General features: G+C 39.2%; 2 protein-coding genes across 9 annotated transcripts in view; one reads left to right on the top strand and one right to left on the bottom strand.

Moving 5' to 3' along the window:
* Positions 1-20060, bottom strand: part of MPC2 (mitochondrial pyruvate carrier 2) — a 29505-nt gene extending 9445 nt beyond the window's left edge. The window contains exons 1-2 of the mRNA XM_055323986.1: positions 19753-20060; positions 5778-5818 (exon numbers count right to left, since the gene is read on the bottom strand). Coding sequence (XP_055179961.1) covers positions 5778-5818; positions 19753-19861 — 150 coding nt within the window. The 5' untranslated portion in view covers positions 19862-20060. The remainder of the gene's footprint in view (positions 1-5777; positions 5819-19752) is intronic.
* Positions 20061-20692: 632 nt separating this feature from the next.
* Positions 20693-23169, top strand: part of DCAF6 (DDB1 and CUL4 associated factor 6) — a 131379-nt gene continuing 128902 nt past the window's right edge. For all 8 annotated transcript variants that reach the window (XM_055323980.1, XM_055323979.1, XM_055323978.1 and 5 more), the window contains exon 1: positions 20693-21029. In XM_055323980.1, coding sequence (XP_055179955.1) covers positions 20933-21029 — 97 coding nt within the window. In that variant the 5' untranslated portion in view covers positions 20693-20932. The remainder of the gene's footprint in view (positions 21030-23169) is intronic.

Genomic DNA, 23169 nt, shown 5'->3' with positions numbered 1-23169 from the left:
ATATTGTTTGAGAGTTGAGTGTAACTGTGCAAAAAGACTATGAACAAAAATAAAGGAAGCTCTTTGACCTTCACATAATAGTTTCCCAGGTTAGCCAAAGATCTCTATTCCTCTGTAAACAAGTTAACAGATGCCTGAGGCATGCTGAATACCCAAGGATCTTCATTTTATTCTGTATTCACAAATTTTTGCTCTCACTAGTTGAGGTGAATTCTTATCAACTCTGTCCTCTAAACCTAATGAACAATTAGGTAAATAGGTGAAACACAAAAGAGGGTTGTCATTTCTATGAAAATTAAAGTGACTGCTTTGGAAAGATTGAATAAAGGCAAGTTGTTAAAGCCTGCTGTCAAATTTATGTGAACGAGACAGATATAAAAAGACTGGGTGGGAAAGCCATAAAAATCTAGCAAATTTCTGTTCTTATACTATTGTGAAATTATCTATGAAATTGCTGTGTTTCAAACAAAACGAAAGTGGAAAGTAAAAAAAAAATTTTTTTTTAAAGTAATCTCTACCCCAAACCTGAGACTCAAACTTATGACCCTGAGTTTAAGAATCACATGCTCTACTGACTAAGCCAGCCAGGCACCCCTAAAGTGAAAATTACACAGAATGCACTGTAGAATAATTCCTCCAAAGTAGAAAATGTGGAACTTGAAAGAATCCTTACACCAATAAAAGCCTTAGTCTTGTAGATGATTGGCAAATGAATATATATTAAGTTAAAATAAAATATTTAAAGTATGTAAGGATTATCTATTTTGTTTTTTAGAATTATCCACTTTGACCTCAATATTATTTGGTTTCAACCAAATAATAAAGTAGCTAATTAAGTGGCTAAGAAGGAATCCGGTACAGTTAAATGTCTGAACAAGTATAGTCTTAAATTCTTAATATAAAACATATGTGGCTTGGAGCAGCAACTGTCACGTGTCATGGATAGACTACCATACATGAATTATTATCAATTGGTCTGGAATAATATGTGCATAAATACATAACAAACAAAAGTAGTCTCCTCACCAGAGAACAAGGCACAGTTTCTACTGCTGTGCTGTCATCAGAAGACTATGTATGATTTCAACATGAACTTAAAATAGATGTTTTTAAAGGAGACAGATAACCAACAAGGCACTTATGAGTATATCATACTGTCAGTGTTTCAAAATACTGGAGGGCCAGATCAAAAAAACACCAAAGCTATTGATAAAATCAGTAAACTTCTAAGTTGTGGTAAATTTGAGGTCAAAGAGAACCCCCAAATTTATTATAAATAGAGTAAGTCATTCTTACTCTTATAATAATAATAGTGCTATAAACAATAGTTAAGTAATCAATTATATTTTATAGACATATAATTACTATATAACTTTCATTGCTGACACAGAGTAGAGGAAGAAAATAATATATTTTCCATTATTTAAAAAAAATCACACTAGTTTTAGATGTTTATTTTTGCTTTGATCTGCATTTTAATCAAATTATTATTTTTTAAAGATTTCATTTATTTATTTGAGAGAGAGAAGGAGAACACACAGGGAGAGTGAGAGGGAGAAGCAGACTCTCTGCTGCGCAGAGAGCCCAACATGGGGCTCAATCCCAGGACCCTGGGATCATGACCTGAGCTGAAAACAGACGCTTAACAGACTGAGCCACCCAGGTGTCCCTGCATTTTAATTAAATTAATAAGTAGACAACACATTTTAAACATTAAAAAAAAAAGACATTCATACATCATACTAATGGAGTTTTCTACAGATGGACCATTAGTGTTGGGCACCAAAAATTTCAAGTGTTTTTTTTTAACCTTTCCCACTGACTTTTTAATTTGTCCCATCCTCAACTGCTTCATTTCTGCTCTGTAGTTATCACCATTTACATTAAACATTTGCACAGTTTATAAAAATTATGTTAAGGGCAACTGAAGTAGTAATTTTCCTTTCTCTGCTGGTATTCTTTGTTGCGTATTTTGTCATCTCACAATAACTAGATTGCTACAATCTCTATTACCATTTAAGAACTGTCTGAAATTCCATTCTAGCCATGAGAATTAATATATAAACATATTTATTCAAACTAAACACAAAATTATGTGTAAAGTTGAATGAATAATAAAAATGAATTTTATCTAATGGTTACTATAATCGCTTCTTGGCCTTTTGGCTAAGATCAAGTGTGACAGTTATTGTAGAATGATTTCAATCATATCCTTTATGATTCTGAATCCCATTATATAAAGAAAGTAATTCATGTGACTGTATAATGTTTACAAATATAAGTAAGACAGCTTACAAGACAAATCTGCTATAAAAGTCTACACTAAAATTCAGTTTGGACCTTAGAATTCTTGTTCTGGGCCTCTTGTGAAGAGTCTCCATATTCATAGAGTTTTTCTACCAAACAGGAATGGTAGAACATGAGTGAACAGGTTTCAGCTGTGGGGTATAGACATATATGGAGGTAGATTACCAAACTTCAATTCCCACTCCTGGGAATAAATGTAGGATTACAATGTAATGATGGAATTTAGTGTACAGTTGAATCTCATTCAATTACAGAGCAACAAAGACATAAATCAAATGTCTGTTTAACTAAGTCCCATGAGGAGTAGAAAAAATGATATTTATTGTGGGAAAAACATTAGTAAATGTACATAATTCTTGTCTTTAGTAAATTCTTTTTTTTTTTTGTCTTTAGTAATTGAAAGTGAGTGAACACTACTTACTAATTGCTCACCACGTCAAGAAAAAGATCAGAATGAAATGCCAGGGAAACACATGAAGTTAAGGGCACCATTATTTACAATCACCATAAATGATTGACACTTATTCTGAAAAGAACTTTAAAGACATGAGTGATAAAAAGCAGTACTATTTCCCCCTACTTCAATATACTACATAGTTCTAAACATAGCTGTAGTACTGTCACACCAAACTAAAACTAGTGTTGAATGTTTTGAGTGAGCATAACCATTAAACATGAATATGTTGAAATTTCTTCTTCTTTTTTTTTAACTGATGGGACCTTTTCTCAATATATTGTTAAAAGAAACCCACAGGCCCAAAGTGGCATCACTTAGGCCAAATCACCAATACCTAATGTAATTGCACTTTCAACCTCCCCTTGAAATGTAGTCTTAACCAGTTAGGAATGTTCTGGTCAGCACCAATGAGGTAATCTTGTCACATGGGCCTCTCCCCAACTCCCAAAGAAAGATGAGATAATTCACCTACTAAGATTCTTTTTTGGGTCTCTAAATGAAGGTGACCTCACCTGGAAATAATCCTCTTTTCTAAAAGTTTATCATTTCCTTGTCCTACCTTTAAACATTCTCTTTCTGTAGCCCTTGGGAGCTCCCCTTTACTTCTAAATGGGATGCTGTCCCACTCATGAATCATTTAATACAGCCAATTAGATCTTCAAATTCACTTGGTTGAATTCTGATTTTTAACAATATAAATAATAATAATAATAAAAAGAACTACTCTTCAGTTCTCTGTAAAAGGCAGCTCCCAAACACTAATCTACTCTAGTCATTTTACAGTTAGGGAGACAAAATGGCAGATTTAACTTGCCTAAGGTCGTAAGATTGGGGGACAGTAAATTCTGACATTCTCAACTACTTAGATTTACAACTGAGTTTCTGAAACTGTTCTAACGATTTTAAATGGTGCATTTATGAAAATTAAAATAGCCTACAACTCAATAACAAACAACTTGATTAAAAAATGGACAAAGGGTTTGAAAAGACATTTCTCCAAAGATATACAATGGTCAATAAAGCACATGAAAAGATTCTCAGTATAACTAATCACATTAAAAAATGTAAATCAAAACCACAATGAGCTACCACTTCACACCCATTAAGATGGCTATTACAAAACAACAACAACAACAACAACAAAAGTAACAAGTATCGGCAGGCAATGTGGAGAAATTGGAATCCTTGTGAGTTGCTGGTGGGAATGTAAAACTGTGCAGCCACGGTGGAATATAGTAGGGCAGTTGCTCAAAATAATACTGATCCAACAATTGCACCTCCAGGTATATGCCCCAAAGAACAGAAAGCAGGGACTGGAATAGATGGACGCCATTACTTACAGCAGCATTATTCACAATTGCCAATAGGTGGAAGCACTTCAAGTGTCCATCAACAAATGAATGGATATGCAAAATGTGGCATCTATACAATGGAATACTATTCATACTAAAAGTTTGACACATGTTACAACATGGATAATAAACCAGAGCACACTGGGCTAAGTGAGACAAACACAAAAAGACAAACACTGTACAATTCCACCTATTTGGGGTACCTAGAGTAGTAAAATTCATTGAGACAGAAGGTAGAATGGTGGTTGCCAAAGGCTGGGGGCAGGGAAATGAGTAGTTTAACTGGTACAGAATTTTAGTGTTGCAGGATAAAAGGAGTTCTGGAGATTGGTTGCACAAAATGTGATGTACTTAAACAAAAAAAAATGGTTAACATGGTAAATTTTATGTGTAATTTACCACAATAAAAAAAAAAAAAGGCCACAGACCAGTATTTTCCAAATTTTAGAAGGCATCCGAATCACCAGGAGGGCTTATTAGAACACAGATTACTAGGCTCCATCCTCAGAGTTTCAGATTTAGTAAAACTGAGATGGAGCCCAAAAATCTGCATTTCTAATAAATTCCTGGGCAATGAAAATGCAGCAGGTCTAGGATGACACTTTGAGAAGCACTGCTATAGGCCAAAACTGGCCCTTTGAACATAAAATCAATGATGTTTTATTATCTCTACAATTATCTCTTTTCAGCTAAATGAGAACTTCAGGAATGGAAACTCTGACATAAGTTAAAAAGCACTGGTCTTGGAGTGCTTCTGATCTAGGATCAGAAGTCCTAGATTCTACCATTTACCAAATGTTAATATACACCCTTGGATGATCTTTTCTATTTTTTTTTTGAGACTAACTTTCCTTGTTTGTATGTATTTTGGTGTTGGTATCTTCAGTTCATGTACTAAATTAATAATAAAAGTTAAACTGGGGGGAGTTTCTAATTAGTTTAATGTTTTACTTAGTCATAAAATCTTAGAATGAAGTTTCAAGGGTCCACAATTACAAGCTTTTTTTTTTTTTTAAAGATTTTATTGATCTATTTGAGACAGAGAGAGAAAATGAGAGGGGGGAGGGGCAAAGGGAGAGGAGAAGTCGACTTTCCACTTAGTAGGGAGCTGACATGGGCCTCAATCCCAGGACCCTGAGATCATGACCTGGGCTGAAGGTAGATGCTTCTTTACCCGACAGCAACACAGGTGCCCCAATTACAAGCTTTTTGATAACAATAATGTTCCTAGAAGGCCTTTTATCTAAGGAGTTGAGAACAACTCTACAAGTAGGTAGTGTGCTTTACACAGTAAAAATGACACGTCTGAAATTATTTGCATGAAATCATCTCCAGGCAATGAATACTTTTAAAAGTACATACATCATAAAAGTTACTTTAAATTAGTTATTTACCTTTTTTTTTTTTGCAGATATTTATTTACTTTTAAAAAAGATTTTATTTATCTGAAAGACAGAGAGCATAGCCAAGGGGAGGTGCAGAGGGAGAGGGAGAAGCAGGCACCCTGCTGAGGGAGAGGGGGGCTCAAACTCAGGAGCTAGGGTCTTGACTAGAGACAAAGGCAGCCTAGCCTCTCAACCAAATGAGCCACCCAGGCCCCCCAATAAGTTCCTTTTAAAGAATATTTTTTTCAGTAGTGCCTGCAAAAACTCAAGACTTACCCATTTCATAATTGGAGCCCAGAAAAAAACTGTTTTGGGACCTAAAAAAAAAAAAGGAGAAAAATTTAGAAATAAACCAACTATTTTATGTCTTTTTTTTCTCAAATTTTTAATTTAAATTCTAGTTAACATACAGTGCAATATTGGTTTCATGAATAGAATTCAGTGATTCATCACTCACATACGATACCCAGTGCTCATCATAGCAAGTGCCTTCCTAATACTCATGACCCATCTAGCCCATCGCCCATCTCCTGCCCTCCATAACCCTCAGTTTGTTCTCTATCTTTAAGGGTCTTTAATGGTTTTCTATGTCTTTTTTCAGCCATCATCACATTTCAAAATCCTCAAAATTTAGCAGTCTATTCCTAGTCATTTGTACTATGCTTTCTGCATTCTATGTATTAACATTAGAAAGTTACCATAGTACCAACCTTACATACAAGTTGTTTTGATTTCCTTGTCAATTACTCGTGGTTTTGTGACTTGTTAAAAATGATCTAAAGCATAAGGGAGATAGTTTGGCAACCATTTCCAAAGCTTTGCCTTGAACATGAAATCGAATGTTAGTTCACTCAAGGATAACCTCCAAGTTGGAGAAATTAGAAACTAGAGATTTGTGAGATGAGCCTCAGTAGCTATTATTCACTAATTCTATTAATATTTCTTATTATAAATGACCTGTTGCCATGTGTATGATAGTAAAAGCTCCTATAAAGAGTCTATACTTCTAGTAAAACAGAATTTTTAAAAAAGATTTTATTTATTATTTGAGAGGGGGAGAGAGAGTGCGCAGGGGGAGGGGCAGAGGGAGAAGCTGACTCCATGCTGAGCAGGGAGCCTGGCCTTGGGGGTTGACCTGGGCAGAAGGCAGGTGCTTAACTGAGCCACCCAGGTGCGAGTAAAAATGAGCCTAATTTTAAGGTTCACGTGAGAAAGGGGAAAGACTAAGATCTATAAGCTCTGTAACAGCAGGGTTTTTACTTTAGATAGTCTGGTATCCATTGGCCTTTTGCAAAATGTTAAATAAATGTTGGTAGCATTGAAAACAATTCTGGGGTGGGGGGGGATCCCTGGGTGGCTCACTGGTTTAGCGCCTGCCTTCGGCCCAGGCCCAGGGCGTGATCCTGGAGTCCAGGGATCGAGTCCCACATCAGGGTCCCTGCATGGAGCCTGCTTCTCCCTCTGCCTGTGTCTCTGCCTCTCTCTTTCTCTGTCTCTCATGAATAAATAAATAAAATCTTAAAAAAAGAAAAGAAAAAAGTAAACAATTCTAGGTTCTTAGATAATGTAGAATTTGAGAAATAGGAAGTTTCAAAGCTAGAAGAAACCTCCGTTCATGTAACCTAAATCCTTCAGTTTACTAGTGAGGCTCAGAGCAGATCCATGACCTAGTACAGGTGGGCAGCCAGTAAGCAGCAGAACTGTGACTGGAACGAAGCCTTCTAGCTCTTTAACTACGTAACTGCCCACTTTTAACTCTTCCAAATCATATATCTCATTTAACTTTCAAGAAGCTACAGGGACAGGAAAGAAACAGATTTTGGTCCATGATAATTTAAAATATAACTAAGCATGCTAAATCCAACATATATCAGAGTACTTAACATGGTGAGTATTCTCTCACACACTGGGTCAACAAATCCATTTACTTCTTAACACACAAATTAAACAACTTTATATAAGAAAACTAATTTATTAGCAAATTCAAAAGTTTTAAAATATATTCATGACTATTATTGCTGCCTTAGTATTCTACTTTGCTTTGAAGGAATAAATCATTTGTTTTCATGGATCATCAAAATCATATCTAAAATGGCATCATTATCTAAGCATAATACATTTTACTTCTCTTCCTCTATCCCTAATTAATATTTCTCTTTTTTTCCCAATTAATATTTCTCAATAGTGCCAGCAGATAAAGATGCATTTATCCATTTTCCCTCTAGTAGGTGAGCAAGTGTTCACAGTCATTAATGAAAAGGAGTATTTTTGTTCAATATGTGTAAAGAACATTTAAAAGATGAAACTGACTTAAACCTATTATTTAGAAACAAAACAAAATAAAGTGAAGTTGAAAAGGTAATGATTTAAATTAAGACCTAGTTGTAGTTCTGGGTTTAATTTATTGCAGATAAGACAATTCATTCACCCATAATAATTACTGGATGCTTTACAATGTACCTAGCCCTGGGGATATGCTGGTAAATGAATACAGGGCTGGCTTTTATTAACTAAGCACAAGAATACTGTTCAACTAAAGTCACAACTGAAGGCTAACATTTCAGGAAAACTTAGTTTTAACATGCTTATATCAATGCTGCACTAGTTTCACAGTAGGTAATATCATCAAAGTAAAAATGAGCTCAATGATAACACTCTTTTAGGGGTTGCATTTTGGCTGAAATACTATCAAGGGGGTCGGTATGGGGCACCTGGCTGGCTTAGTCAGTATAGCACGTGACTCTTGATATCAGGGTTTTAAGTTTGAGCCCCACATTGGATGTAGAGATTATATGAAAAAAACAAAAACTGGAATGCCTGGGTGGCTCAGCGATTAAGCGTCTGCCTTTGGCTCAGTTCCTGATCCTAGAGTCCCGGGATTGGGTCCCACATCAGACTCCCTGCATGGAGGCATGGAGCTTGCTTCTCCCTCTGCCTATGTCTCTGCCTCTCTCTCTCTCTCTCTCTCTCTCTCTCTCTCTCTCTCTCGTCTCTCATGAATAAACAAAATCTTTAAAAATAAAAAAATAAAAACTTAGGAAACTAATTGGTTAATCTTAACCCTAAGGAGAGAAATTTGAAAAATGTAAAAATGGCATCTGCTTTCTCTATAACTTTTGCTTATTAAGTAGTTCTACCAAGTATCACACAAATTATTGCCTGCCTTTAGCATTAAGTGATGGCAATGTTACATATTTTGGACTATCTTCTACAACTCAACTTAGTCATTGATATTTTTTTATCCCTCCAAACTAATTCACATTGTTCTTACAGCTACTAAATTCATTAATTAATCAAAATGTGATTAATCATAAATGTGATTTTTATACAGAGATCTAAAAATCTACTATAGTGTAAATAATCGACTATAGTTAGTTGTATATCCATTTACCTATCAAAATTATTACCTCCTTGAAGCTAGTGGCTAAGAAGTATTCATACTTGCAGCCCTACCACCTAATGTTGAATAAAAATAAGAGTTAGCCAGCACAGTTGGAAGCAGTTTATATTAACTAGAGTTTAGACTTAAACTGTGATATATAAATATGTACACAAGTATATAAGTATGTGTGTGTATATACATAGGCAAACAATTGAAAAATCCTTTAAAATCAGAATTTTTATCAGTCTGACACTTAAATATTGAAAGTCTGGCTTATAGTCAAAAAAGAGTTTCTAGAAAATTCTGATTTTCTAGAATATTTAAACCTAACCCTAAAGTTATACTGCAATCTGTCATATTTTCTCAATCTTCAAACTCTAGAAGATCATGGCATAGACTCTCTTTCCTTGTGAGCCAAAACAATTATAATGCTAAACATTTTCTCACATAGATGGGACAGCTAGTCATCTTCCCATGTACTTTCAAGTTTTTCAATATTTTAAGTTGTAGTGCAAAAGTGGACACAGTGCTGAAACCGCTCCTGGGAAAATTAAAGCTATTGAGGAGTTCTAAATTTTGACATTCTTATAACCGAGTAAAAATCTCTATATACTCAGTTTCTGGGTTACTGAACTTATCTTTTATCCAGTTCTAAGCTTTGTACTGTACTGATCAGAGCAAACATTACACTCAGAACTCTAGCCATATAACGATCCCCTCTTCTATATCTTGAACAAGATACGGAAACAATGTTCTTTCTTTGGTTAAGACTAGGTTGGAATTTCAAAATAAATTTTTAGTGGGCTAAATAAATAGAAAAAGAAAACATGAATGCACTGAGTTCCAGAATATAAATTTCGAATCCTAATTTAATTAAATTTTAGACCAGGTCCACTGGTTCTCAACCAGAGGTGATATTGCCCCCTAGGGCACATTTAGTAATGTCTGGAGACATCTGTAGTTGTCACAATTGCAGCGGTGCTGCTGCTGCTGCTGCTGCTGCTGTTACTGATGCCTGCTGGGTATAGGCCAGGCAGGCTGTTAAACATTCTACAATGCACAGGACAGCCTCCCACAACAAGTAATCACCTAGCCCCCAAAATGTCAACAGAGTAAGGGTAAGAAACCCTAGCCTAGATGGATTGACAAGCATGCAACTAAGTTTCCTGACATTTAATGACTCTAAATCTTAGTTTATACTTAGAATATCCCAATATTCTGACTTGTCTTCATCTGGCTAATTCCTAATATCCTTCAAAAACGTATCTTAGATTTCATCTCCTCAAGGAAGCCTTCTTTAACATCTCCAGGTTACATTAGATGCACCTTCTCTAAACACCCAAAGCAGCCTGTATATTGTCTATTGTTTTCTGTGCTTAACAATTAAAATGATTTATTTATGCATCTGTCACGTGAACCAGACAAGATGAAGACAAGGCCTGTTTCTTAGTTTTCCTTAACAAATAATATTTGTGAACAGAACTGAATTGAATTAACTATGTCCAGGACAGGTGTTAAGCATAGATATACAAATTTTTGGTTTGACCAGATATGTCTTGACACTGCTTCATCCTAAAGGGTAGAATCTGGTATTTACTCATCTCCATGGACATCAAGTTCCCTTTACATCAAGGCTGTACCAGATTTTCACTTATTAGTTACTCCACTCTTAGACCATGACACTTTCCTCTCTGGCTCCTGAAAATTTTTCCTCTAAGTCTGATGCCATAACGCACTTGATCTTATAGGTCAATCTTTTCAAACTGTCTAGTTATTTTATTTAGCTTGAGTTTCTGAGATTCCTATTACAGCACACCTGTCTTATTTTTCTTCGCCATATACAAAGTCTCTGGGTCATATGCAGTATCAATTACTAAGTTTACTTTTTAATCCCTACAGGAGGCGTGGCTTCATCACTCAAGGGTAAGTAAGTCAGCACATTGTTTTGGTCTCTGGCTTTGAACTTCCCAGCCAACTTCTCTCTTCCTATTTCAAAACTGATGCTTCCTCCTCTGCTATCCTCCAAATTGTTTCCTGAACAATGCCTCTAGGTTCTGGTTCCTTTATGAGCTTAAATATTTGATCCTTCAGAGTTTATGAACAGTAGAGCTTTTCAGTAAGTGTTTGCCTGGTAACTAATTTACACAACTGCCTCAAGCCAAATGATAATTTAAAAATATTTCCTGTTCCTTTCCCTTACAACCAAACCAAACAGAAAAAAAAAAAAAAAACAAACAAACCCTACAAACATGTAATTATGGTTGCTAGAACCTGGACCAAAAGAGGTATAAATATTTTAGTTAGTGAGTAATTTTAAATTTTTTTTATTTTTTTTATTTTTATTTTTTTTATTCATAGAGACACAGAGAGAGAGGCAGAGACACAGGCATAGGGAGAAGCAGGCTCCACGCAGGAAGCCGGATGTGGGACTCGATCCCGAATTTCCAGGATCACACCCCAGGCTGCAGGCGGCGTTAAACCACCGTGCCACCGGGGCTTCACCGATCTGGTCCCTGAGAAACTTATTGTGATGAAATGGAGGTTTAAATCTTGGCCAGAAGGGCACTTTGCCACCATCACCTTGACCTTCCTTGACAAGAATGGAGAGACTGAGCTGTGCATGGAAGGCAGAGGCATCCCTGCCCCCGAGGAAGAGAGAACGCGGCAGGGCTGGCAGCGGTACTACTTTGAGGGCATCAAACAGACTTTTGGCTATGGCGCACGCTTATTTTAGGGCTGGCAGCAGGGGGGCTGCCCGCTACTTCGGGCCAGCCCTCTCCTGACTGGGGCTTGGGACTCCCAGGATTGCACCATCCCAACCAATAACTTGGGGCTGGGGCCCCTTCCTCCACATACACCTTGGGTTTGTGCATGTTTTCTGCTGGGTGGGATCAGAGGGCGATTTCTCTTTTATGTGTACATACGCTAAATAAACGTAATTTAAAAAACGTTTTAAAAAAAAGCCCAATAATTTTAAATTATAAAACAAACCTTCAATTATTTTAATAACTGCTAAGCACTGAATTTAAAAATATCATTAGAAAATATGTATTATAAAACATTCTAAATTTGTTTTTGAAGATTTTATTTATTCACGAGAGACACAGAGACACAGGTAGAGAGAGAAGCAGGCTCCCTGCAGGGAGTCCGATGCAGGACTCAATCCCAGGACCCCAGGATCACAACCTGAGCCAAAGGCAGATGCTCAATCGTTGAGCTAACCAGGCGCCCCAAGACATTCTAAATGTTTAATATTTCTGAAATATCTGAGGATGCATCAGAGTGACACAAATAATCTAGAAATGCAAAGAAACAATTTTCTTCATTGTTAAGAAAAGGAACCCAGCAGCTTAGCAATACCTGTCATCATACAATGGACTAACAAAAAATTTTAAAGAAAACTTATTTTAGTTTGCTTTTCCATTCTATCTTACTAATCATTTTCTACTTTAAGAGTAAAAAAGTCAAGTATATTTCGACATGTATGAATTCAGGTACAGAGGTTGTTTTCCTGAAAACAGGAATCAATAGTGGAAATGGTAATGAGGAAACATTTCAACTTACTCTAACATTTCTAAAACATAAAATTTTGATAAAACAAAGTATTTGGAAATAAGTATCAAATAATGAGAAGACAACTGTCTTTCTAGACATGGTAAAAACAAGTTCTATACAATGACACAGCTATTCTTATAAAAGACAGAAAAAAATGAGATAACTAATTACGACACCTGAGTGGATTAGAATACCTTAATATCAAGATAATCAGAAATATAAACAGAGTATCTAGCTAACATTTATTACAATGAGTAAAAAATTTCAATAGGTAGAAACTTCGAACGGCTGAAAATATACTGAATAAAAATCACCTCTTAAATTTAATTTAGAGTCCAAGATGAGGGAAATGTGTCCCCACCAAATATAAATGTGCATTCTTGGGATGCCTGGGTGGCTCAGTAGTTAAGTATCTGCCTTCAGCTCAGGGCATGATCCTGAAGTCTCGGGATCAAGTGCCACATCGGGCTCCCTGCATGGAGACTGCTTCTCCCTCTGCCTATGTCTCTGCCCCTCTCTCTCTGTGTCTCTCATGAATAAATAAATAAAATCTTAAAGAAAAAAAAAAGGGACACCTGGGTGGCTCAGTGGTTGAGCATCTGCCTTCGACTCAGGGCGTGATCCTGGGATCCCAAATCGAGTCCTGCATCAGGCTCCTTGCAGGAAGCCTGCTTCTCCCTCTGCCAGTGACTCTGCCTCTCTCTGTCTTTCATAAATAAATAAATAAATAAACAAACAAACAAACTTAGTAGCTTAAAACAACCATTTAAAAAAATTAACAAATGTGCATTCTTTTAGATAAAAAATTAACAGTTAATTAACATATTTTAATCTTGTTTCTTAGAAGTCCACTCTCAGAAGTTAAAAAAGGCCTCAAATGCTGACAATTTGGAAATATCAAAGAAGAATTAAAAAAATATATATATATGCACAGCAGGGAGAACGGCAGGCAGAGGGAGAGGGAGAAGCAGGTTTCCCGCTGAGCAGGGAGCCCAGTTATGGGACTCGATCCCAGGACGGACTCCAGGATTATGCCTTGGGCCGAAGGCAGGCAGGCGCTCAATCACTGAGCCACCCAGGCTTCCCAGGTTTGTCACATTTTAAACGTGAAGTTGATTGAAGGTTCAAACTTTCACAGCAGAATTTGAGAAATTCTGCAAGAAAATATCATAAACAAATATTTAAGAGACATAACATTTTCAAACAAATTAACAAATCTAGTTGTCTTGAAAAATTCTGATAAACCTGTTGATAAAATAATGACATACATTTACTTCCTAATTTCCTTCTGAGAGGAATTACTGTTCATGAAATATCATATAAATTCTACCCAGGGGAAAAAAAAATTCTACCCAGGAAGTGTGTCATTTAATGCATGTATGATTCAGTGCTTGCTTCAGCAGCACATATATTGTATGTATGATTCTATGTAGGAAGGATTTCCTTCTTAGAATAAATAACTTTATACACATGCAAACAAGCACACACACAAGTATTGTGTTGAGATGCTTACTATGAGTCAATGTGAAAAATAATGTTTCTCATTGAATGCTTTTCACTTCCCCTTCCTTTACCTTTCAGACTGTTTCTCTAGTGTGGAATTACCTGAATCAAATACATAGCACAGCAAGGATTAAAAACTAAGACACCTAAATCCTAACTTAACAATAATTACATAGTTTTCCCCAATGAGACCTGAGTTTCTTAAAAACTCTGAAAACTAAGAAAAGCTCTAGTAAAAAATACCAAATTGAAGATTATTATAGCTGAAAAGGACCTTAAGGAAAATCCAAGCTTCCTTAACAGATGAAACAGAAGAAAAAGAAAGGCACTTAGATGTTAAGTAATCTGTCTTATCCTCAGGTAGTTCCAGATAGAGCAAGGACAAGAACATAGATCTCTTTGATCTTCCTCTTCTTTCTACTATGTCATACCATACCTTAAACATTTTCATACTCTCTTAAAACCAAAATTAATATTCTTGAATGACTTTGAAATGTCAAATTATTTATAACTTTCCTTAGGGCTTGCTTCTCCTTTGGTGTATCTGTTGAATTAAACTAGGTGAAGCACAAATAGTCTTAATATATTAAAATTAGTTTAAAATCAGGTTAATGGACAAAAGTTATATAAAGTATCAAACTAACAACTACAGCTGGATCATATTCCTTTTACGATCTCTTCTGAAAATACAAAATCTCTGAGTAGGGATTTTTATTTTATTCACTAACATTCCAAGTGCCAGAACAGTATCTAATACACAGTATGCCCTCAATAAATATTGAATAATTCAACATTCTTGGTAGCTACTGGTTTAAAGATATCTTACTTTTTATCAGTATCTCACAGTTGTATGTAAAATCCCAACTTTCCATTTTGGTTCTTATTCTTTAATTTTAAGGGTATGTATATATAAACATGATATATATTAGATATGATATGTATTATAATCTAGATATCTAAAATACCTATATATCTATCATAGACTGTAATTAAAATTCTTCAAATAATCTCTGAAGCAAGAAAATAAACTGTTCTAACAGAAATGCTAAAGAACTATGTTAATTCATAACTATGTGGGCATCTACACTGTTTATTTACTTGATCTACATTTGGCTTTATTTACATGTAATAAAATAATATGTACAGTGAACTAAGGTTTATTAGACTGTCTCATATAACACTATTTCCCTTAGTATTTAACTCTGAATTTTCCCTTAACGATATTCCCTTATGAACACTGCTAACATGGGTTCATTTAGTATGCTTTATTTTATTTTTAAAGATTTTATTTGACAGAGAGAGAGAGAGAGAGAGAGAGAGTTATCAAGCTCCAGAGAGGGGAGGGGCAGAGGGAGAGAATCTCAGGCAGACTCCAGGTGTAGCCATGGAAGCTGGATGCCGGGCTCGATCTCACCACCCTAAGATCATGACCTGAGCCAAAATCAAGAGTCACACACTTAACCAACTGGGCCACACAGGTGGCCCTGTTTATATTTTAAAAAATATTCTTTAGGTGTTTAAGATAAAAAGGGAAAAAACAATTCTCTTACCTAGGAGAAATACAAGAATTACTGCTATTAAGATCTTAAAGTAACTCCTGTGATCCTTCAGAGGGAGAATACCATGAAATGTAGAGAGAATGATAGTCTCAGCAACAGCACACTAAGCACTGCAACTGATTTCACAGAACTATTTTTTCAAAAGTTCTCACTTAAGCCAAAATGTAACTCAAGAAAAGCAAAGCGATGGTGAGGTAAAAAAATGATATGGCTCAGAAACCTCTTTTCTGGGCCGACTTAGTAGAAGGATAGTTTTTATTTATTTTTATTATCATTTTATTTCCCCCAGATTCACTGAGATAATTGACATATAACATTGTATTAGTTTAAGATGTACAACATAATGATTTGATATATATTTAACTACAAAATTATTACTACAATAAATTCAGTTAACATGAGTTGCCTCACTTCATTTTTTTTTCTGGTCATAAGAACTTTTAAGATGTACTCTCTTAGCAGCTTTCAAATACATAGTATGGTATTGTTAACTACAGTCATCATATTGTACATTATATCCCCCAAACTTATTTATTTTGTAACTGGAAGTTTATACCTTTAGACCACCTGTAGGATAGTTTTTGGATTCTTGGTCTCCTAACTACTTTTGAATATTGGACTCTATCATTAAAAAAAAGAAAAAAAAAGTTTTTTTTTTTTTAAGATTTTATTTATTTAGGGGCACCTGGAGGACTCAGTGGGTGAGCACCTGCCTTCAGCTCAGGGCATGGTCCTGGAATGTCAGGATTGAGTCCCACATCGGGCTCTCATTGAGAAGCAGGTTCCTTGCAGATCGATGTGGGACTCGATCTCCAGACCCAGGATCACAACCTGAGACAAAGGCAGATGCTCGGCCTCTGAGCCACCCAGGCGTCCCTCCTCCTTTTTTTTTTTGAGCATACATCCCCTACATATATATTGTATGTATTTATAAACTATACATATAATTTATATACATACATACATACATATGTACATATGTTGACTCCACAGAACTCAACTGTGTTCTCCATATAACTATATATATATAACTATACTAATTTATCTTTATATTATAAGATATATACAGAATAGAAAACTTAAAAGGATAAAATAATAGTACACATTAACAGAAGTTGTACTGTTTTCTTTCTACATTCCAATGTTTCATTTTGTGCATACTTCGGGACAATTCACCCTATTTTGGAACTCATAAATATACAAAGGAATGACATGCCTGCACTAACAATGTTTCTCTCCCTCAACTAAGCTCTTAAGTAAACACTGGGCAACATGACTTCAAGGTTATTTCTCTGACAAATACCTGGAATGGAGCTATACTGCTGGTTAGTGTAGAGTCATATTTTTTACAGTCAGGAGGTGGTAGTGGAGAGTGTATACCTTATGAGAACTGAACTTGTTAGGACACACATTTGATTAGAACTCTATTCTTACTTTATAGAGGTAGATCATAGTGTGCCAGGAACAACATACATGAATGATGATGGCCGCAAGGTAATTATAATATATACCATTATGATATAATAATATATGATACATATAACAGTACTATAACCCTAGTATATATCTATATAAAGACATATTTTTGCCGCCTTACCAGACATTCTGCCAGTGACAAAATTGTATCTCAGATATTTAGAATTCACAGTGTATGATATCTGTTAATATCCTAGTCTTGCATATCATTGTATATTGTGAACTTATGTGAATTCCAGTATGTGAATTTAAACTAATGTTTAAATGAGGATTCAATAACATACTATTATGCAAAATAGTACACAAAAACCTTGAATAGTCACTCTGATGACTCTTGGAGCAATAATTAGCGAGCAGTAATTAGCATTTCCTCAGATTTTATTCAATACTAATGAATTAACAGTAATATTTTTCATGCTTCTCCATTTCTACATTGGTGTGGCTACAACTTTTTAATCATAAATAATTTTGCAGGGATAGATATTCTTACTGTGTATGTTGGTTAAAAGCTTAGATGAGAGGGCATTAACATTTTTTGAGAGTCTAAGTGCAATCACTTTGCTAAATGTTTTATAGCCATTATATCATTTAATTTTCACAACAATCCTTAAATGATAATAATTACTATCTCCATTTTATAAATCAGAAAAATAAGGCTTGGGGGCTTTAAGATCAAGGTCACATAGCCAAGATTTAAACCTTAAAAGCAGAATAGGCTCTGAAGCCATACAGAGCCTATTCTCCTTCCCCTACTCTGAAAATGGGGTTACAATAACTGAACTAATCCAAGAATACCCAGATGAAGTGCACAGTCTACAAATGAAAGGTAAATCCTCTTGATTCTCAAAGATGACTAAAGCAATAATTATAAGTGGTTAAAGCCAAGACCCCAGAAAAGATCATTATAAAACTAACCTCCACTTCTGTATTAAAGCAGTTTAAAATGATCCTCCTCGGGATCCCTGGGTGGCGCAGCGGTTTGGCGCCTGCCTTTGGCCCAGGGCGCGATCCTGGAGACCCGGGATCGAATCCCACGTCAGGCTCCCGGTGCATGGAGCCTGCTTCTCCCTCTGCCTGTGTCTCTGCCTCTCTCTCTCTCTCTGTGACTATCATAAATAAAAAAAAAAATAAAATAAAATAAAATGATCCTCCTCTGCCCTGTCCTTATCCTACAGCCCAAATACAAAGCTGAAGAGGGTCAAAGTTGACTCTATAGAATTCAGTTGACTCTAAAACCCAGATTACTACAGAAGCATTGCTCAACTCTCCCTCCTGAAAATCTTTGTCACCAAACACAGCACAATTCCAAAAAACTGAGGGTTAAAAAAACCTAAAAGGCAAATAAACTAAATAAATTTCCTAAAGACTAATTTTATAATGGGTATGATACTGCAGTAAGCAATATAATACTTAAGTATAATATTTATTTTGTATTTTAGTAAAGTATTATACTATTCATCATTTCATTATCAAACTGGAAATCAGAGTCAGGAACCATCTCAGACTCCAGAGAACTCCTTCCTAGTCAAACGTGTGGAGAAAAGACAACTTTCCTAACGATGCCAACTGCAGAGGAAGGAAAAAAGGGTCACTTTTGGGGTGCACTTCAATCTTTCAATTTGTAACATATTTTCTCATTCACTAAGTTTTAAGCTTGAAATAGACCTCAGTACCTCGGGTTTTAGTTACCAGCTAAGTAATATTACGCCTGTTTTATAGAAGAGGTAACAAAACTCTAGGTCTTGAAGAGTTGTAAGGATTGGGATCTTCCAGTTTCTTTTTTTTTTTTTAATTTTTATTATTTATTTATTTATGACAGTCACACACACACACACAGAGAGAGAGAGAGAGAGAGAAAGAGGCAGAGACACAGGCAGAGGGAGAAGCAGGCTCCATGCACCGGGAGCCCGACGTGGGATTCGATCCCGGGTCTCCAGGATCGCGCCCTGGGCCAAAGGCAGGCGCTAAACCGCCGCGCCACCCAGGGATCCCGATCTTCCAGTTTCTTATACAACTATTTTTTTTTTCAGCCACAAGAACAGTGTTTTCCAGCAGGACAAGTGAGAGCTAACACTTGTTAGGCAATTTATGAAGACTCAAACGCATGTTATCTTTAATCCTCACACTGAGCAGATTTTACAGGGACTAAACTATCTAGGATTTCGCCCAAGGTCACAGCTACATAGTAAGAGGCACAACAGAATTAAATCCGGGTCTGCCCACATGAAAGAGTCTAGGGAGAATCAGTCAGAAAGGACAGCCTTCAACAAACTGGATCTATGGGACTAGGTATGACACTGACTCGGAAACCCGGGTAAACGCATCTGCAGGCCTCGGCCAGCTGGAGCTGAGGGAAGTGTGACCTTTACTCCAAACCGGTGCGGCAAGATCCGCGTGGATCAATATACACCAGTACTCGTGGAGGATAAGGGAGAGAATGAGAATCTCGTGGGGGCCCAGGCCGATCTGTGGCCGCGGGAAGCGAGAAGGCTCAAACCCAAAGGCCCGGGCCGGGGTGTGGGTCGTGCCTAAGGGATGGGGTGCAGCAAAGGTCGCGAAGGGCACAGAATCGATAACCTCAGGTTTAACGAGAGATGTTGGAGGAGATAAAGTGAAAAGCAGGGAGGACGGGAAAGTGAGACCCGGCTCGCTTGAAGGGAAGTAGTTGGGGCTGCGGGCGATGCCTCCAGCGGCGGAGTTGTCCGTGGCCGCTAAAGGTCTATTTCCGACGGGGAGGGAGTGAAGGTCTCGCTGAGAGCTATTCCGGGTCTGTTACCTGCCGGGTGGTTGTACAGCGGCCTCAATTTCTCCGGCAGCAGGAGCTCCACTTTATCCAGGACCCGGTGGTAGGTGGCCCGAAGGCCCCGGGCGCCAGCGGCTGACATCTCTGCGGACGAGCGGTCGTGGGCGGTCGAGAGGGAGAGCGGCCGCGTGCTGCTCCCTGGATGACAACGAAGGGCACTCGTCACTTTCTCCTGCCACAGCGCCTAGCGTCCTCCTCTCTCCGAGGGTGCCCTTCCCGCGGCTCAGGCTGCCCCCTGCGAACCACCGGGGTGGCGAGAACCCAGGAAAGCACTGAGGGGGCGGAGATACAGCGACGGCCCGCCCCGGGCCCGCCTCCTTCACTCCCGCCGCCCAGGAGGAGGAGGAGTCATGGCAACAGGTGCCTGGAGGACTGCCTCTCCACGCCAACCCGGCGCCCCGGCGGCAGCGCGCCTGCGCAAGCACGGCCGCCCCACGGTGATTGGCCCGCCTCGCGGTGCGGGCGGGGTCCAGCGCGAACCTCCAATTTCTCCTTCCTGCCCTCGAGGCCATGTTGGAGAAGGGAAAGTGAAGCTGCACGGGCTCTAATCCCCCTCCGCTTTAAGAGAGCCCGTAGTTAAAATGGGCTTTCCGGGCCTTCAGTGCCCCAACTAAAGATGACGCCGCACAACGCTCTTGCTTCCTTTAGAATGAGCCTTGTGACGGAGAGACTTCACATCTCCTTCACAGCTCCTTCTCTCTCTATTCCTCACTTATCCGTAGAGAATCAAGGAGTCAGCTACAGAACCCACTTTCCTAGGGTGAGGGCAGCCGTGGCGCAGACGGGCGTCAGTCCCGGGGGTGGTCGTCATCTCGCGAGACGCGCTTGGAAGGGAGGGTGTCGAGAACGGGGAGAGGGAGGAGTCGCGGCCGCCTCCGCCTCCTCCTCCTGTTGGAGGGGGGCCGAGGGAGGGGACTGTTGCTGATCTCTGGCTGTTCTGGGTAGTCTGAGAAGGAGAGTATGAGGCGAGCTCCGGCCCGGGCGCGGCCGGGCTTCGGGGGCGAGGGCGCCGCCGCCATCTAACTCGCAGCGCCCGCGAGGCCCGGCGCGCGGATGGTGCCGGTGCGGCTCCGGTGTTGATCCGCGGTGTCCCCTCCCCCTTCTCCCCTCCCCCACGCGGTGGTCTCCCCTTCTACCCCGGCCCGGCAGAGCCATGTCTCGGGGTGGCTCCTGCCCACACCTGTTGTGGGACGTGAGGAAAAGGTCCCTCGGGCTGGAGGACCCGTCCCGGCTGCGGAGCCGCTACCTGGGTGAGCGGGGGCCCGGGGGCGGAGGCGCTGAGGTCGCCGCCCAGAGGTGGGGGAGGGGCCGCGCCGCGGGGGCTGTTGGTGGGGAAGCGCCTCGGCGGGGGCGCCCCGGAGACCCCGGGGTGCTGGGTGGACGTTGGCTGGCGCCCCCGGTGCGGGTGTCCTCCCACGGCCAAGCCCCCCGTGCGTGCTGCCGGCCGCCGCCCTTGCTGGGTTTCCCTCAGGGGGCCGTGTGGGCGGCAGACGCTACTGGCCGGGAAAGGTGTTGGGGGCGCGTGTGGAGTGGGGTTGTTCGGGAGAAGACTTGCCGAACCTCCCGGAGCTGCTTCGTTTGGAGCCCAAGTTGGCGCTTGGCTCCCTCCAGCGCTCCCCGCTCGCGAAGGACTAAGTTTTTGCTGACAGCACTCCCCTCCCCTCAGTCTTCGGAGGGCTGGGGTGTCGGCCGCGGCGCGGTGACCAGCTTGAGGGACTTCGTGCACCACACGGACTCGGCGTAAACTGTGGTGCGGCGCCCAGCCAAAGCCTAAAAGTGATAGCCGAGCTCTCCCCACCCCCGCGCGCTTCCCCGGGTCCCCTGTGCTCTTCAGTTCGTTTTGACCGCTTTCAGGAGGTGTAGGGTTTCATGTTCCTCTTCCCACCCCTGTAAAACACACTTGGCATTTACGGTTTCTTAGTTAAGCTTTCTAAAAACAACCTTCAATACTTGAGGGAACAGTATTCCACTTTTTTTTTTTCCCCCCGTTTTGGGTAAATTGGTTATATGAGGATTCTGGGTCAAGCTGAGCTAGCTCAACCAGTCCAGGATCTTGAAAGTGGACGTCTTGAGTTAAGGGTCTTTTTTGGTTTCTTCCTCTGCCGTCTCTTCAGCGCCACTTTGTTCTTTTTTATTTGTAGGTAAGACATTTAAAACGTTTTTCTTTCCAGTTTTGTCACTTTTTGCTAGGGAAGTACTGTTGATGACACTTGGTTTTTGCCTTCAAGTCGGTAGAAGAAAATGAAATCTCCTTACACCTAACGGTTCTGGTTTGTAAATGATTTGAGAGAACTGAGCAAGCATTTTTTTTTCTTATTCTTGTTTTTTAGTGTCTCAAGTGACATATGAATACATTCTCGTTGTACAGACATAATAAAAATGAAGCAGAAATCCCTGTGATTCCCTCCCATTCCAGTTTTACACACACACTGTTAGAGGTAACTGTTCTCTGTTTCCTGAATATTTTTCCAGACCTTTGTCTTTCCATTTTTACAAGCACATATGTACATACAGAAATGCCAAAGTTCTGTGTGCATTTGTGTGTCTGTGAAACGTGTATATATGGTGTCCTTTTGTAAACTTTGTTTTACAACTTACTTCTACATTAGGTCTTAGAGATCTTTCCAGGCAGTAAAAATAGACCTATTCAGTCTTTTAAACTACCACATAATGTTTTAACTGTATGATGGTACAGTAGTAGACTCAAACTTTCCCTCTGGAAATAGATCTTGGTTGTTACTGAGGCATTGCACTGAACATCCTTATACATGCTTGTGCATTTGTTCTAGGATAAGTAACCTAGAGTGGTGATTAGTTGTCTTAAAATTAAACTTTAGTAGAGAGTGATTTTTTAAACCATTAACCTAAAAAAGATGTGCAGTATTTCTCTTAAAATTTTTTAAAGTTTATTTATTTATTCACGATAGAGAGAGAGGCAGAGACACAGGCAGAGGGAGAAGCAGGCTCCATACAGGGAGCCTGACATGGGACTCGATCCCTGGTCTCCAGGATCACGCCTTGGGCCGAAGGCAGGTGCTCAAACCACTGAACCACCCAGGCTGCCCCTCTCTTAATTTTTTTTGAAAAAGAACTTAATTTTAGTTTAATAAGACAAACCTTTTTTTTTTTCTTAAGATTTTATTTATTTATTCATGAGAGACAGAGAGAGAGGCAGAGACACAGGCAGAGGGTGAAGCAGGCTCTATGCAGGGAGCCAGATACGGGACTCATCCTGGGACTTGATCCTGGGACTCTGGGATCATACCCGGAGCCAAAGGCAGACACCCAAATGCTGAGCCACCCTCAGCTCACGCCTGAGCAGGCGTCCCAAACGAATTTTAATACTGTGTGTTCTGCATGAGTAAATTTGTTTGGTCCTGTATTAGTTGG

The sequence above is a fragment of the Nyctereutes procyonoides genome, unplaced genomic scaffold (assembly GCF_905146905.1).
Source record: "Nyctereutes procyonoides isolate TBG_1078 unplaced genomic scaffold, NYPRO_anot_genome, whole genome shotgun sequence".
In the NCBI taxonomy this organism is placed as follows: domain Eukaryota; kingdom Metazoa; phylum Chordata; class Mammalia; order Carnivora; family Canidae; genus Nyctereutes; species Nyctereutes procyonoides.
This window is presented reverse-complemented; position numbering and strand designations above follow the sequence as displayed.